The 15,628-nt window shown below is 37.2% G+C and overlaps 1 protein-coding gene across 1 annotated transcript in view; it reads left to right on the forward strand.

Annotated features, from left to right (window-relative positions):
• The window catches only part of BRIP1 (BRCA1 interacting protein C-terminal helicase 1), a 152,062-nt gene that overhangs the window by 103,034 nt on the left and 33,400 nt on the right, over positions 1–15,628 (forward strand). The window contains exon 14 of the mRNA XM_037742445.1: positions 621–742. Within this exon, the coding sequence (XP_037598373.1) occupies positions 621–742 (122 nt within the window). The remainder of the gene's footprint in view (positions 1–620; positions 743–15,628) is intronic.

A 15,628-nucleotide genomic window follows, 5' to 3' on the forward strand; every position in this document is an offset into this window, starting at 1 on the left:
CAGGAGGCGGAGGTTGCGGTGAGCCGAGATCGTGCCATTGCACTCCAGCCTGGGTAACAAGAGCGAAACTCCGTCTCAAAATAAATAAATAAATAAATAAATAAATAAATAAATTGAAATAAAAAGTTTGATATGAAGGGCTAATAGTAATAGTTTATGAACAATGCAAGAAAGAGGTTAATTTAACATGTCAGTATCTTTTTATGATGTATGTATATATATGGTGTTCTCTGTGTGTGTTTTAAATACTTTTAAATATAATATTCCATATGATATGTATTATCAATTAAATTTCATTTATTCTGAGAATCACTTTCAGGTGGTAAAAGTAATGCAACTTCAATTTTTATTAAATAAACCTGCTTATAATCACACAGCCCTTATTCAATTGCTATTTTGATGTGTTTTTACTGTATAATTTATCTGGAAGATGCACAATTTGTAAATTGGTTTGCTACCCTTTTGCATTTGAATTTTCAAAACTTTATCTCATAATACTGTTTTATTTGGATTATTTTAAGTTTGCTACTATAATTACTATATTTATAAATCGGGTATTTTCAAAATGACAAAGATAAGCATTCTGAGAATTTTGGATATGCTTTTTTCTCTTGCTTAAGATGGAGCCCTCCTGGTAGCAGTTTGTCGTGGTAAAGTGAGTGAGGGTCTGGATTTCTCAGATGACAATGCCCGTGCTGTCATAACAATAGGAATTCCTTTTCCAAATGTGAAAGATCTACAGGTAGGCCATCGAAACCTTAAGTTTCATTATTACAGTAGTCATTGGTTTTGTAGAAAGTTAATTGCAGGGATCCCTTGTTTTATGGCGCTTTGCTTTATAGTGCTTTTTTACAAATTGAAGATTTGTGGTAACCCTGCATTGTGCAAGTCTGTTGGCACCATTTTTCCAAAAGCATGTGCTCACTTGTTTCTATGTCACATTTTGGTTAATTCTCACAATATTTCAAACATTTTCATCATTATTATATCTGTTAGGGTGATCTGTGGTAAGTGATCTTTGATATTACTATTGTAACTGTTTTGGGGTGCCTCATACTACACCCACATAAGATAGCAAACTTAATTGATAAGTGTCGTATGTATTCTAACGGCTCCACTGACCAGCCTTCCCCCATTTCTCTCTCCTCGGGATTCTCCATTCTCTGAGACACAACAATACTGAAATTAGGTCAATTAATAACCCTACAGTGGCCTCTAAGTGATCAAGTGAAAGGAAGTATTGCATGCTGTCTTTTGGACAAAAAGAGTTATTTTCAAAGTCTGGTCCTGGGTCACGTGCATTGGTATCACCTGGGAACTTAATAGAAATAAAGACTTTCAGGCTCATCCAGACCTGCTAAATCAGAAACTCTGGAAGTGGAGCCCAGCAATTTGTGTTTTATCAGTCTTTTAACCACAGACTCATGGATCTCTCTATGGAATTCTGGGGTCTTTTGTCCATCTGATTCCCTTCTCTCCAGTGTCCTGCCTTGCAGATTTTGTGACTTGGTCACTCCGTATTCTGATCTCTTCCACCTCAGCTCAACAGGACCACTGCACTCTGCTTGTATTTTAATGTCTGTGCTGTGGCCAGGAAATTATACCCAAGCAGAGAGCTGACAATAATGGAGTTCACCTAATGAATTCCACTTAGCTCCAGAATTACAGTCTTGTGCTGTCTGGTGTCTACTACCCGAAAAAAGTTGCTCTGTTTTGCTTGGTTATTCGATTGCTTACAATGGAAGAAATATTCTCAAACCAGTTACTCAATCTTGGCCAGAAATAGTTGTATCTCAGTATCACTGATTGTTTCCTAAACGATATATTTGGAAAACTATAGTAATAATTTGAGCCTAAGTTGAAGCTATTGTTCATCAAGGAAGATTTTATTTTACTTCCTAAAGGCATTTGAAGGTGAATCTGAGAAAACTTGAGATTTTCTGGCCACTGAGCTGACTCATTGATTATGATCCATATCCCTCCTCCCAGGGTACAGTTAGGGTCTCATACCAAAGCAGCAGTTCTTTCATTAGAATAGTTATCTTTTTAATTATTAATACTTTACTAGGCACTGTGAATTAGATAATTTTATTTTTCTAGTCCATAGCAGTCTTTAAGTAGCATTAATAAGCAGTATTTCTTTTGTTAGCCCTCAATCTTCCCATAACCTCTGGACCTCTTCAAAATCTATGAAAGTCCTCGGGGTATCTCACTTGATGATTCATAGTCTAATATTTCAGCCTCCAGTAACTTTGGTGGTTTCCACTACCTTTCTCCAGTTAACCAGTGCTACTGCTGAGAGCACCAATGGCTATGCCCAAGGCTGGGTCTCCTATTCTAAAATGGCTGATGCTGCCTTGACTACTGCTACTGATGAAACAGTTGACATTTACCCAAGAAAACTCTTGTTGCCATCAACAGCTTCAGTGCTGGATTCCACTGAAGGGGAGCACTACTGGTGGCACAGCTATTGGCACTGGTATTGTCTCCTTTTAATGTCTTATCATTTTACTCTAGCCCTACATTATTGCACTAAGACTGCTTGTTAAAGTGGAAAGAATCCATTTCCCTTCTTTAACCACACATTTTCTTCCAATGTCTTAATAAAATACAAATTTTTCCTTGTAAAACTAATTCTTTCCATTTTTGCCTATGTCCTCTCTCTTCCTTGGACCCTACATATGAGTTCTTGAGAGCTGGAAAAGAAGAAAAACTTTATGGCCATACTAGGTTGTACTAGCTATTATAGGTACAAAGTAACAAGGCCTAAAAGGATCATTAAGATTATAATTCTGATTACATATAAGAAGAGAAGGGAATGATATTCAGAGTAGTTATCAAAAGAATTTTAACTTTTTCCATAATTTTTAGTAAAAGAAAACAAGCTGTAAGAAAATGTGATGAGAATACAGGTAATTATTATGTTATTCTTCATTATTTAAAAAAAATTCTTAAATAATTTGTGAGGAAAGAAAATTACATTTCTCTTTTCTCGACCTTTGCCTCAACAGCTATGATTATGAACATTGTTAGTATACCAACCTGGGGGTCTTAATGCCTTTTTCCTCAGGATAAATTCTTCCTAGACAGTATCTCAGTCTGTCATGCAAAAAAGATGCCTGGTGACCAACTCTGACACTCCTCAGTCATGATCCTACTTGTCATAGTTCTGCTTATCTGAATCTCAGTGGATCAAGTGCATAAAACAGCAAAATAATAGAAGCATCAATGGGTTCTGGGTAGAGGGGAGGAAGGTGATTCTAAAGGGTTATCCCTAGTGGTTCCCAAAAGGTGCACGTAGGGTGGACACAAGAATAGTTCAAGCTGCAGGGACAAGGGATAGAAAAAGTGAAGTTATTTACCAGCAGTACTAGATATACTGGGAAGTGTATTTCTTATTGTTCTATGTCTGGATCAGTTCTTCCTCTGTAACAACTCCAAAACTCAGTGACTTAAATCAGCAATCATTTATTACAGATGCTGCATCTATGGAGTGATTGGGTGGCAGATGATCTAGGCTTGGGCTTGGTTGGTCGGCTCTCTTGATTTTGGCTGGGCTCAGCTCTGTGCCCTAGTTGGCTGATCTGTGTTGAAGTCAACTGAGTCAGCTCTGTTCCACCTGTATTTCATTCTTTGTGGATCAACAGACTAGCTAAGGCATGTTATCATTGCAATGGCAGTAGTACAAAAGGGCAGGCTTAACTGTAAGCAGTTAAGTCAAATACCTATTTGCATCACATCTGCCAACCTCCTCTTGCCCGAAACATGTCATATGCACAATCTCAAAGTCAAGGAAGGGGAGAAAAGGGATAATTTCTACCACACATGGCAAAGGACTTAGAATCATGACTTCAAAAAGGAGTTCTCAGCTATGACATTTTTTCATAACTAAAGTTATCCATTTATAAGCTTTAAGAGTATAAGCATGCAGTTTTTATAATGATTAAGAAGGCCTTTTATCATTTGGAAATGCCCAGGATATAGCAGTCAATACCTAAAATATTTGAAATATGTCGGAGCATCATTATAGGTGATTTCTTAAAATTTTTATAAATGGTTAAATATTTGAAAATATTTATATGCCTCTATGGAATATAAAAGTTAAGTTTCAAATTCTAATGAAGTCCGTTTGGCTTTTTGCCTTTCCTTCGGTGTTATATTTAGGAAAACACTGGCAAATCCAACATCATGCATATTTGCCACTGATATTTTCTTTGAAGAGTTTTATAGTTGTAACTCTGTAATTTAGATATTTGATTCCTCTTGAGTAAATTTTTCTATGTGATACATGGTGAGGTCCAACTTCCTTATATCTAAAGTGAATCTTCTATTGACAGCATATAGTTGGATCAGGTTTTTAAATATCCATTTGGCCAATCTCTGCCTTTCAATTGGAGAGTTTAAACCATTTACATTTAAAGTAATTATTGATAGGGAAGGACTTACTTCTGCCATGTAGCTATTTGTTTTTTGTGTGTTGTGTGCTTTTTCTTCTTCAGTCCTTCATCATTGCCTTTTTTGCATTTAGTTGGTTTGTGGTATACTATTTTGATTCCCTTCTTTCCTTTTATATGTCTTTTTATAGTATTTACCTTGGGGATTATAACTATCATATGAATCTCTGTTCCTCCCTTTTTATATTGTTGTTGTCACAGATTGCATCTTTATACCTTGTGTACCATTAACATAATTTTTAATTGTTGTTTTATGCATTTGCCTTTTAAATAATACAGTGACAACAAAGGAGTTGTAATTCAAAAGCATATTGTAGTATTCACCTGCATAGTTACCTTTACTGGTGTCCTTTATTATTTCTTAAAGCATATGTTTATAAATATGTTTTGTAATCTGTTACATGGTGTACCTTGAGGATAGGGGTAATTTCTTAAGCATCTTTGTGTCTCTACAACCAAGATATTGCCTAAGAACATAGTGTTGAATAAATATTTTAGTTAATGATTGAAAGGGATTTTAGTAGAAGTTATTAAAATTGCATTTGACCTTGTTATTTGTTTTTAAAAACAACAGCAACTGTGGGTAACCCCCCATATAGGCACCGAGGAATGAGAGCTAAGCAGAACCCTGGCACAGTTAGGGCCTGAGGAATATCTCAATTTATAGTGTTACTGCTCAGATATTTCCTTTTATATAATTCTTTACATAATCACATATTAGTTTATAGAAATAGGGCTTGATGAATCTCTTTATATAATCCTCTCTATATAATCATATAATAGTTGATAGTATGAGTGTCTAAAGAATATTTCCCTACATATATACCTATAATTATATCTTAGTTCATAATCGGAGGAATGCCTAGAGTGGACACAGTATAGATAATGAATTAAGGAATAAGCAGCTTATAATCGGAGGAATGCCTAGAGCAGACACAGTGCAGAGCATGATTTAAGGGAAAAACAGTTATACCAGGACAAGAATCCATGGCCCAGGCGGCAGCATTTAGTATCATAAAGATACCCGCTGTATGGCAGGCTTGGGGCAAGAGCCACTCCTGATAAAGAAGTTGTAGGACCTTGCTTCAGTTCTTGTGGAAGGCTGCCCTCAGACAGGCAATCCACCTTGGTGACTGTGAACTCTATCAGCTCTTGCTGCTGTGCTGCTTGAAAATCATCTTCCCATAGAACCCATTGGAAGCTGACAGAAGGTGGCGGTAACCTTGACAGCTCTGTCACTGCTATGTGACTTAAAGCATCCTTCTATAAATCTTCTTAGAAGTAGTTTGCCCATAGATAGAAGTATTGCACACTGCACCCTCTTCACTGCGCACGGCCCACCTTTAAGCCTCGGTGACCTAATGGGGGTGGACCCGTTAACTGCACACGGCCCTTGTCTTCATGGGAACAGGCCCCTTGCTGCACACTGTCCACTTCCTGGCCTAGGTGACCTAACGGGGGTGGACACCATGTTTTATTGCTCACGACCCTATCACTATCCTTAAAGATGATTTCACTCACTGCCCTGCCCCCTAACCTATACACAATAAATAGTCATGCTTCTGGATATTCGGAGCCTTGCCTGACTCCACTCATAGGTGGCGTGGCCCCCCGAGCCCAGCTGCATTTTTTTTGTACTTCTGTGTCCTGTCTCTTTATTTCTCGGATTCTGCACCTCAGCACAGCATAAGGCTCACCCCGTGACCCTGTGGGGCCCTCAGCCCTAAAAGCAAACACCCTCCATTGGAGACTTTAAGGATGGAAATGATGTTAATCATTAGATGATAATGAACAGGATGGTAGTAAACAGTGATATGACTCATAAGGAGGCAATGCAGTGTAGTTATAGTGATAAATCATTAGAGGATATGTAGAAGGGAATGCTCAATCCTCAATAGCATCTTATACTTTAATACATAGTAGAATATAATAAGTGGAGGAAGTATCTTATATTGACTATATAGGCTATCCCTCTTTTATTATTTATTTTAATATTTTTATTTTATAGACTAGGTATTGTTTTGTTGCCCAGGCTGGCAGAATCATAGCTCAGTTCAGTGGCACAATTATAGCTCAGTGCAGCCTTTAGCTCCTGGGCTCAATTGATCCTTCTGCCTCAGTCTCCTGAGTAGCTAGGACTATAGGCATGTGCCACCACACCTGGCTAATTCTTTTTTTTTTTTTTTTTTGGAGAGGTGAGGTCTTGCTGTGTTGTGCAAGCTGGCCTTGAACTCCTGGCCTTAAGGGATCCTCACACCTCAGCCTCCCAAAGTGCTGGGATTATAGGTGTGAGCCATCATGCCCAGACTGTATTAGTTTTTTATTGCTTTGTAACAAATTATCACGTAGTGGCTTAAAGCAACACACATTTATTATTTCAGTTTCCATTGGTCATGAATGTGGGCATGGCTTAGGGTGGGTTCCACAAAACTGCTGCAATTAAAGTGTTGGCCAGGCTGTGTTCTTATCTGGCATTTGGGGTCCTCTTGGGGTTGTAGGACTGAGGTTCTTCCTAATCCATCCAAGAGGCAGATTTTTTTTTTTTTTTTTTTTTTTTTTAAACAGGGTCTCACTCCATTACCCAGGCTGGAATGCAATGGTGAAATCACAACTCACTGCAGCCTTGGCCTCCCAGGATCAGGTGATTCTCCTACCTCAGCCTCCTGGATAGCTGGCACTACAGGCACACACCACCACACCCAGCTAGTTTTTAAACTTCTTTTTGTAGAGACAGGATCTTGCCATGTTGCCCAGGCTGGTCTTGAACTCCTGAACTCAAGCGATCCACCTGCCTCAGCCTCCCAAAGTGCTGGAATTACAAGCGTGAGCCACTGTGCCCAGCCCTAAGGAGCATTCTTGGCTTCAAGAAGCTATTCACAGTTCCTTGCCATGTGGCCTTTTCACAGACCCCCTCGTTTCATGACAGTTTACTTCTAGAGGCCAATAGGAAGCTCTCTAGCTCCAGTCAGGCAAGATAGAGTCTTACACAACTTAATAAAATCGTGGGTAAAAAAAATATTTTAAATCATGGGAATAACTTCCCATAATTTTTGCTATATAATATAAATTAAGAGTAATTGGCTGGGCACAGTGGTTCACACCTGTAATCCCAGCGCTTTGGGAGGCTGAGGTAGGCGGATCACCTGAGAAACATGGTGAAACCCCATTTCTACTAAATATACAAAACATTAGCTAGGCATGGTGGTGCATGCCTGTAATCCCAGCTAATTGGGAGGCTGGGGCAGGAGAATCACTTGAACCCGGGAGGCAAAAGTTGCAATGAGCCAGGATCGCCCCATTGCACTCCAACCTGGGCAACAAGAGTGAAACTCCATCTCAAAAAAAAAAAAAAAAGAGAGAGAGAAAAAGAGTGACTATCCCAGAACCCTTTCCATATTCTGTAGGCTAGAAGCAAGTCACTCTCAAGGGGAGAGGATTACAAAGGTGTGACTCTCTGGTGCATCACCTTAGGGTGTGTCTGACATATTTTTATTCCCTATAAAAGAGATGATCCAAATGATCTCCATAGATCGCTCTTCCAAATATAAAACTATGCTTCAAATTATAGGACCTTAAATTAGAACTTTATAGTTTTCTTTTACATTAATAATCTATCATGCAAGAATAAGTAGAAGTTATTTATTAAAGAAAAATTTAAATATTCTACCTTATAGAAATGAAACAACCTATTTCCGCATTATTTTGTCTATTTCATTTGAATTCACATTTAAAAAGATTAAAGATCCTTGAGTCAGAAAAGTGATTTGAGTGAGAAAAAGAAGGCAAATGACATTAATTTTATGATACTAAAATTTTTTCTTAAATTTGAGAAAGATTATGGAAGTAAAAGTTAAAATACAGTTTAAAATACTAACATAAGACTTTGCAGTCTTAATAGTGGAGTTTGGCTTTTTGAGAAGAAGGAAAATGTATGTTAGAGCCAAAAATATGACTCCTTTGGCTGTGACCAGGATTTCCTCTTCCCACCTTAGGGACTAGAAAGTAGAGGTAGGAAAATTTCATTTTGGAGCCAAGTGTGACTTGTTTAGTTCAAGTCATAATTTATTGCACATACCTGAGGGACCTGAAAATAAAGAAACCCACTATGAAATGTTGATAATGGGCTACTCTGAAGGTAAGCATTAAGCTAACTTTCCCAGTGAGGATTTTTTTTCACTTCCACCTTTCCCAGATGCTTCTGATCATTCATAAGGATATACTTAATCGTATAATAGTTAAAAAGAAAACTTTCTGTGCACTAAGCCAAAGTATTTGAGGGGCATGAGAATGAACCAAGGCTTTTATATGACTAGATGTTGACGGAAAAGTATAACTAAAATAAAAGTTGTTTTCTTTTTCATGTAATTAAGTCACAGTATAACAAGGCTGGCTTTTTAATGGATATCTAAAGCAAATCCTTTGGCCAGTTACTATGCTCTAACAACCACAGAAGTATTCAACTTTATAATTGAGGCATCCACCTCTCCAATCGGTGACATGGACATAGTTTGTGAGACATGATAAGGTACAAATATATTTAGGTTTTAAAATTGTATTTCATTTGTATTGCGTAGCATAGTTTAGCATAATAGTATATAGAAAAGTTCTCTTTCATAGGTATTGTTCCTTTTACTTCTCCAAAGAAAAATTTATAAAACCATGGCATGTGGCTAAAAATGTTTATATTTTTTAAATGTTGAAGTGGTGTGTTAGATTTTTATAATTGGTTTAATAAAATTTGATGGTACTTTTCATTGTCAGCAGTGCCCTTACAATGATTAAAATAATTTATCATGCTAATAAATTTTATGTTTGTGTATTTTTTTTTGGTAATATAGTATGTTGAGTTACCAAATTAGATTTTATTTGGAAACTATTTACAATTCACATAGTGATTTGAATGTGTATTTTACTATTAGCATACAAGAACAATTATGAGTTCCTTTTTAAGGAAAATTTTCTTAGCTCTAATGTACCAAACTATTAGGGTATATATTATTTTAATCAATTTTTAAAAATTACATTTATAATTGAAAAATTCAGACATCTATTTTAGTTATATTTGTTATTGACTTTATAATAAACACACACTTAAATAAGTTGATAGGCTTCCATGCATTGTTGGCATTTTATAAACCACAGAAAAAGGGTGCTTTCCCTAAAGGATAACAGCATTAATAAAGTAGAGTGCACATTAAACCATGTTAAACCAGTGCTTTCAACTGTCAAAATTTTATCAGATGATGGTGGTATTGGAATTAAAAAAAATTTTTTTTGAAACAGAGTCTCACTATGTTGCCTGGGTTGGTCCTGGGCTCAAGTGATCCTCTGCCTCAGCTCCCGAGCAGCTGGGATTACAGACTCTTACCAGTTGCACCTGGCTCTGTTAGAACTCTTAAATTCAACAGATTTCTTTTTAAGGAGAATGATACTGTTCCATTATTATTCCTTTTGCTTTGACAGCAATGTGAATATTCACCAGAAAATGAATGAGGGCAGGAACACAAAGGACTGTAGTATATCAAGAGGAACTTGGTTTCAGAAACAAACCTTTTAAGTAGATTTATCTTTTCCTTTTGAGTAGATTCATATATCCCTTTTGAATTACTTTTCTATCAAAATTATGTTAATGATGGCAGGATGTGGTGGCTCATGCCTGTTATCCCAACACTTTGGGAGGCTGAGATGGGTGGATCATTTGAGGTCAGGAGTTCAAGACCAGTCTGGCCAACATACTGAAACCCCATCTCTACTAAAAACACAAAAAATTAGTCCAGCGTGGCGGCACACATCTGTAATGTCAGCTACTTGGGAAGCTGAGGCAGAAGAATCACTTGAACCCAGGGGGCAAAGGTTGCAGTGAGCCGAAATTGCGCCACTGCACGCCTGTCTGGGCAACAGAGTAAGATGCTGTCTCAAAAAAAAAAAAAAAAAATTATGTTAATGATATTGAATGTTTTATGATGCATTTATTCATTTAACAAACCTTTTTTTAAGAGCTTTGTACGAAATGCAGCAGGTGTTAAAATGAACAAGATGCTATCTCTACACTAGTGATGTCAATAATTTGCTAAAGAACAGGAACATATAGGCTGGGTGCGGCAGCTCACGCCTATAAACCCAGCACTTTGGGAGGCTGAGATGGGCAGATCATGAGGTCAGGAGATTGAGACCATCCTGGCCAACATGGTGAAACCCCTGAAAATACAAAAATTAGCCTGGTGTGGTGGTGTGTGCCTATAGTCCCAACTACTCAGGAGGCTGAGGCAGGAGAATTGGTTGAACCCGGGAGGCGAGCTTGCAGTGAGATGAGATAGTGCCACTGCACTCCAGCCTGGGAATAGAGCAAGACTCTGTCTCAAAAAAAAAAAAAAAAAAAAAAAAGGAGCAGGAACATATAACAAGATGCTTTGGTGAAATAGAAAGCAGGTGCTCAGATGCTTAGAAAAACTGAAGTTGACCAACATCTTTTGCCTTCCTTGCAGATATCAATTTACTTTGACTAACTTGCCTAAAAGGGATGGAGGAGCCAGAGAGATGAGATGTGAATCTTCTCTACAGTGAGATTCAAATTTACAAACGTTTGATAATGTGGAATGGCCTCATGAGATGTTAGATTACAACAAAACTATTCAGATTATAAAACTATTCAAAATAGGCCAGGTGCAGTGGCTGACACCCAGGAGGCCGGGGTGGGCAGATCACTTGAGGTCAGGAGTTGGAGACCAACCTGGCCAACATGATGAAACTCCGTCTCTACTAAAAATACAGAAATTAGTGGGTGTGATGGCGTAATCCCAGCTACTTAGGAGGCTGAGACACTAGAATTGCCTGAACTTAGGAGGTAGAGGTCACAATGAACTGAGATTGCACCACTGCGCTCCAGCCTGGGTGACAGAGACTGCATCTCAAAAAAAAAAAAAAAAAAAAAAAAAAAAAAATTCAAAATAAAAAAAAAACCATTTTTTTTTTTTTTTTTTTTTTTAAATATCTGGCTAGAACACCAAGTACTATAATAGACTCAGGGGACACAGTGCTAACAACACAGTTATAGCCCCCCTGTCTCATGTAGCTTATAGTCTAGCAAGGAATATTGACATTAACGTAATGAAGAAACAATCATAGTTGTGATGAAGGCTATAAGAAAAAGTCACAGGAACCCTGAGAACGTTATAGCAGGTCTTTGGGGATCAAGAAAGGCTTCCTGAGGAAGTGATATTTAACCTGACACCGGAAAGAAAACTAGGAGTTATGAATGTGTACAAAATGGATAAGAGTATTCTCAACAGAGAGAACAGCATGTGCTAAGGTTCTAAGGTGGAAAGAGGATAGTTTCAAAGAACTGAAAGAAGCTGAAGTGGTGAGTTGGGGAATGGCATATGAATAGAGGCTGGAAGAGGTATTTAGGAGCCAAATCACTTAGGACTCTGTATGCCATTTTCAGGATTTGGGACTTTATTCTAAATTATGGGAAATCAGATCCAGGAACACAGCCTGAGGTCAAAGTGGAGTTCTGGTTATAGTGGAGCATCTGATACAGAGACCCACCTGGATTTAGCTCCGATAATAATACATGGTTACCCAGGGGAAATGGCTGTGAATATAAACTTAAAGTGCTGTAATACTTAACTTTTAAACATTTAGGAGCTCAGCAACTTGCTCTTGGAATTTTTGGAAATACTTAGGTTCTAACACAGATATGGGAGAAAAAACCTTGTCACCTCTAACAGTCTAGAATTAGTATATCCTCAATTACTTTAACCTTTCTTTTCCTCCTCAGAGTCCTTTTTTTCCCCTAGCTTTTTTTTAAAAAATATAATTTGGCCAAAAGTATTATTAGAAGCAGTTTCTAAGTGTATCTTGAAATTCCAAAATTAAAACCTAATTTAAATCTGAGTAAGCTGTCTAGGTTAACGAATTGTATAACTGCCTTGGCCAGTAAAAAATGAGTTAATGAAAACTCGTTTCCATTCCTTCTGAAAAACAAATGAACAAACACAAAAACACAAAACAAATGGATGAATTCCCCATATTTTTAAAAGATATTTTAGAATCAAGGATGGAAATATTCAAAATCACAGAATTTTAAGCAAATTCAGTTGATAACTTTATTAACATTCATGTCATTTTATTTCCTTAGAAAAAAAAACTCCATGCCTGAAAATATTGCTGCACATTTCTCTGGATAATTAATAAAACAAGTAAAAACTTTGTTTTGATTTTTGAACAATTATTTTCTTATAAGAAAATAACTTTTTCATCTTATTTTTGGTAAGAACAGGAACTTTGACCTTTATATATTAATTTTGTTCTCAAACTAGATCAGAGGCTTTAAAAGTTAAATTATCACCCTGAGGACCTGTAAGGTTGATTGACACTTACCTACTTACGTTGTCATGGAACATAATCAGCAGCTCGATGGAATTGTTTTAGCTTCTCTGAAAATAACTAATTTTTTTCTTTAGAGGAGACTTTGAGCTGTGAATTTTAATTAGTTTACTCAGTCAAATTCTCTCAATGCCTACAGAGTGTAGACATGTAGACAGGTTTCAGGTGACTGTGTCACTTTTTTTTCTAACTGTAAAGCTTTAAGGTCTCAACATAAGCTGTAGTAGATATTGCTGTTCCATGTTTACAACATCACTCATTCCTGTTTTTCCCTAGGATTAAAGGCTTCAAAGCTTGGGAATGAGTTCAGTTTATACTTTCTAACTATAGGATACATCACCCAAGTGTGTCAGTGATAAGCTATACAATAACTCAGTATATTTTTCTACTACATCAAGTGTTCCAGATTTGTGGCTTGAAATTATTTTCAAGCTGTGTTTCTCAAACTTGGCACTATTGACATTTTGGACTGGGTAGTTCTTTGTTCTGAGGGTGTCCTGTGCATTCGAGGGTGTTTAACAGCATCTCTAGCGTTTACCCACTAGATGCGAGTTGTGGGATCAAGACATCTCCCACGGTCACCCTGCCATCAGTTGTGACAACCCAAAATATCTCTTGACATTGCCAATATTTTCTGGTAGTCAAAATTGCTCTTGGTTGAGCACCACTGTTTTACATAGTGAGATGTACAAATGTCTGCATTGAATTAAAATAATCTGTATTTATTTTTAAATTGTGTTTTATCAAGTTGAAAAAAGTCCAATAAAGCGCTTACTGAGAGTCTAATATATATTTAACACAGTGGATAGCTTTCTCTTATAATAGTCTTTTGGCCTCCACCCCACTCCCAGCTCCTGCTTCTGAGAGGCAGTGCCTTTCACTTTAGCTATTTTATCTGGTGTTTACCTCCATATTTTATCTTTATTTAATCAGTTTTAGACATGAACTATTAAATTCCTATTTGAGACAGGATTTTAGCCCATTTACTCTGCTTTTTCCTTCTTATAGCTTCTCAATATAGTTATATTACAATTTTAATTAAATCTGTAGTTATTTATGGTATCATGACTGAAAATACTATTCACTGTAATCAAATGATTTCCATTTTGAACTCTAAGGTTGATAGAACTCTTCTCTCTTCCACTTTTTTTAAAAAGATCTTTATGTAAATAAATTTGTCAGCTTCCAATAGATGTGTGTCATGCCTCTCAATACAATTTTTCTATCGGACCTGTCAGATAACAGGCCAGTTCCTTTTTTCCCCAGGAGACATCACTTCTGGAGCCTCCTGATCTTCTACTTCAGTCAGAACTATTATCAAGCCCACCCAACTGCTAATATCCTGTGATTTTCCTTTGCTATCATCCTAGGAATTTGATTGGCCTATCTTCTGTGATGGATTGCCAGTTTCCTGGGTCTCAGATCTTCCTCTTGTTTCTAACTGTTTCGTCTTTGTGGTACACATCCTCCCAACAGTTTCCTTATGTCTCCATTTCCTAAGACTTTCTGAACTGCTGCAGGTCAAACTGGCTTATGTCCCAGCAGTAGCTCTGTGGGTACATTTGTTTGAACTTTCTCTTTTATGCTTAGTCATTTACCATTTGTCCATCTGTCTTTTATGTTCATATATTGGGACTTGGAATTAGATGTCTGTTACTTTTATTGAAGTTGGAGACTATGTTTCTCCTTCCTATTTGTTTTGTAATTTGAAGGCAGTTTATCTGACAGGGAAGGGAAAAAGAAATGTCTGGATTTTTTTTTTTTTTTAACTTATTGAAATCAGAAGTCTGCATTACTTTCTAAGACAAAGCATGAGTTATCAAAGTGCTATGATTCCATGTGTCTTATTAAAACTTACATTCACATTTGAAAAGCTCTGAATCAAATATTCCTGGCAATAATAATTCAAAGGTAGAAAGTGATCATATATTTTAAAAAACCTTTTCGGCCAGGCATGGTGGCTCACACCTGTAATGCCAGCATTTTGAGAGGATGAGGTAGACAGATCACTTGAGGTCAGGAGTTCAAGACCAGCTTGACCAAATGGTGAAACGCTGTCTCTAGTAAAAATACAAAAATTAGCCGGGCATGGTAGTGCACACCTATAATCCTAGCTACTAGGGAGGCTGAGGCATAAGAATTGCTTGAACTGGAGGGGGCAGAGGTTGCAGTGTCCAAGATTGTACCACTCTACTCCAGCCCGGGCAACAGAGCAAGAGTCCATCTCAAAAAAAAAAAAATATATATCAAACCTTTGCTTATGTTTGAAAGATAATATATATATATATATAGAGAGAGTGAGAGAGAGAGAGGCACAGTCTCTGTTACCCATGATGAAGTACAGTGGTGTGATTATGGCTCACTCCAGCCTAAAACTCCTGGGCTCAAATGATCTCCTCCTACCTTAGCCTCCTAAGTAGCTGGGACTATAGACTCTAACAACCATGCCCAGCTAATTTTTATTTTGTAGAGAAAGGGTCTTGCTATGTTGCCCAGGCTGGTCCTGAACTCCTGGCCTCAAGTGATCCTCCTGCCTCAGCTTCCCAAAGTGCTGGGATTATAAACCACCCAGGTGAGCCACCACACCTGGCCCTGAAATATGACTCGGACATAATAATAAAAATCTAGATAGCAAAAGTGTTATACTTTGATCTTTTGGACTGTGGAGGTAATAAAGTTTTAAGGTTTTAAGTATATTTTCAGTATTTTCCAGTACTCACTTAATCTTTTTTCTTATGTTCATACTTGCTCTTGCTTACGTTTGTTTTTAGATGTTAGGGTTTAAT

Source organism: Cebus imitator, unplaced genomic scaffold (assembly GCF_001604975.1).
Source record: "Cebus imitator isolate Cc_AM_T3 unplaced genomic scaffold, Cebus_imitator-1.0 Scaffold121, whole genome shotgun sequence".
Taxonomy (NCBI): Eukaryota; Metazoa; Chordata; class Mammalia; order Primates; family Cebidae; genus Cebus; species Cebus imitator.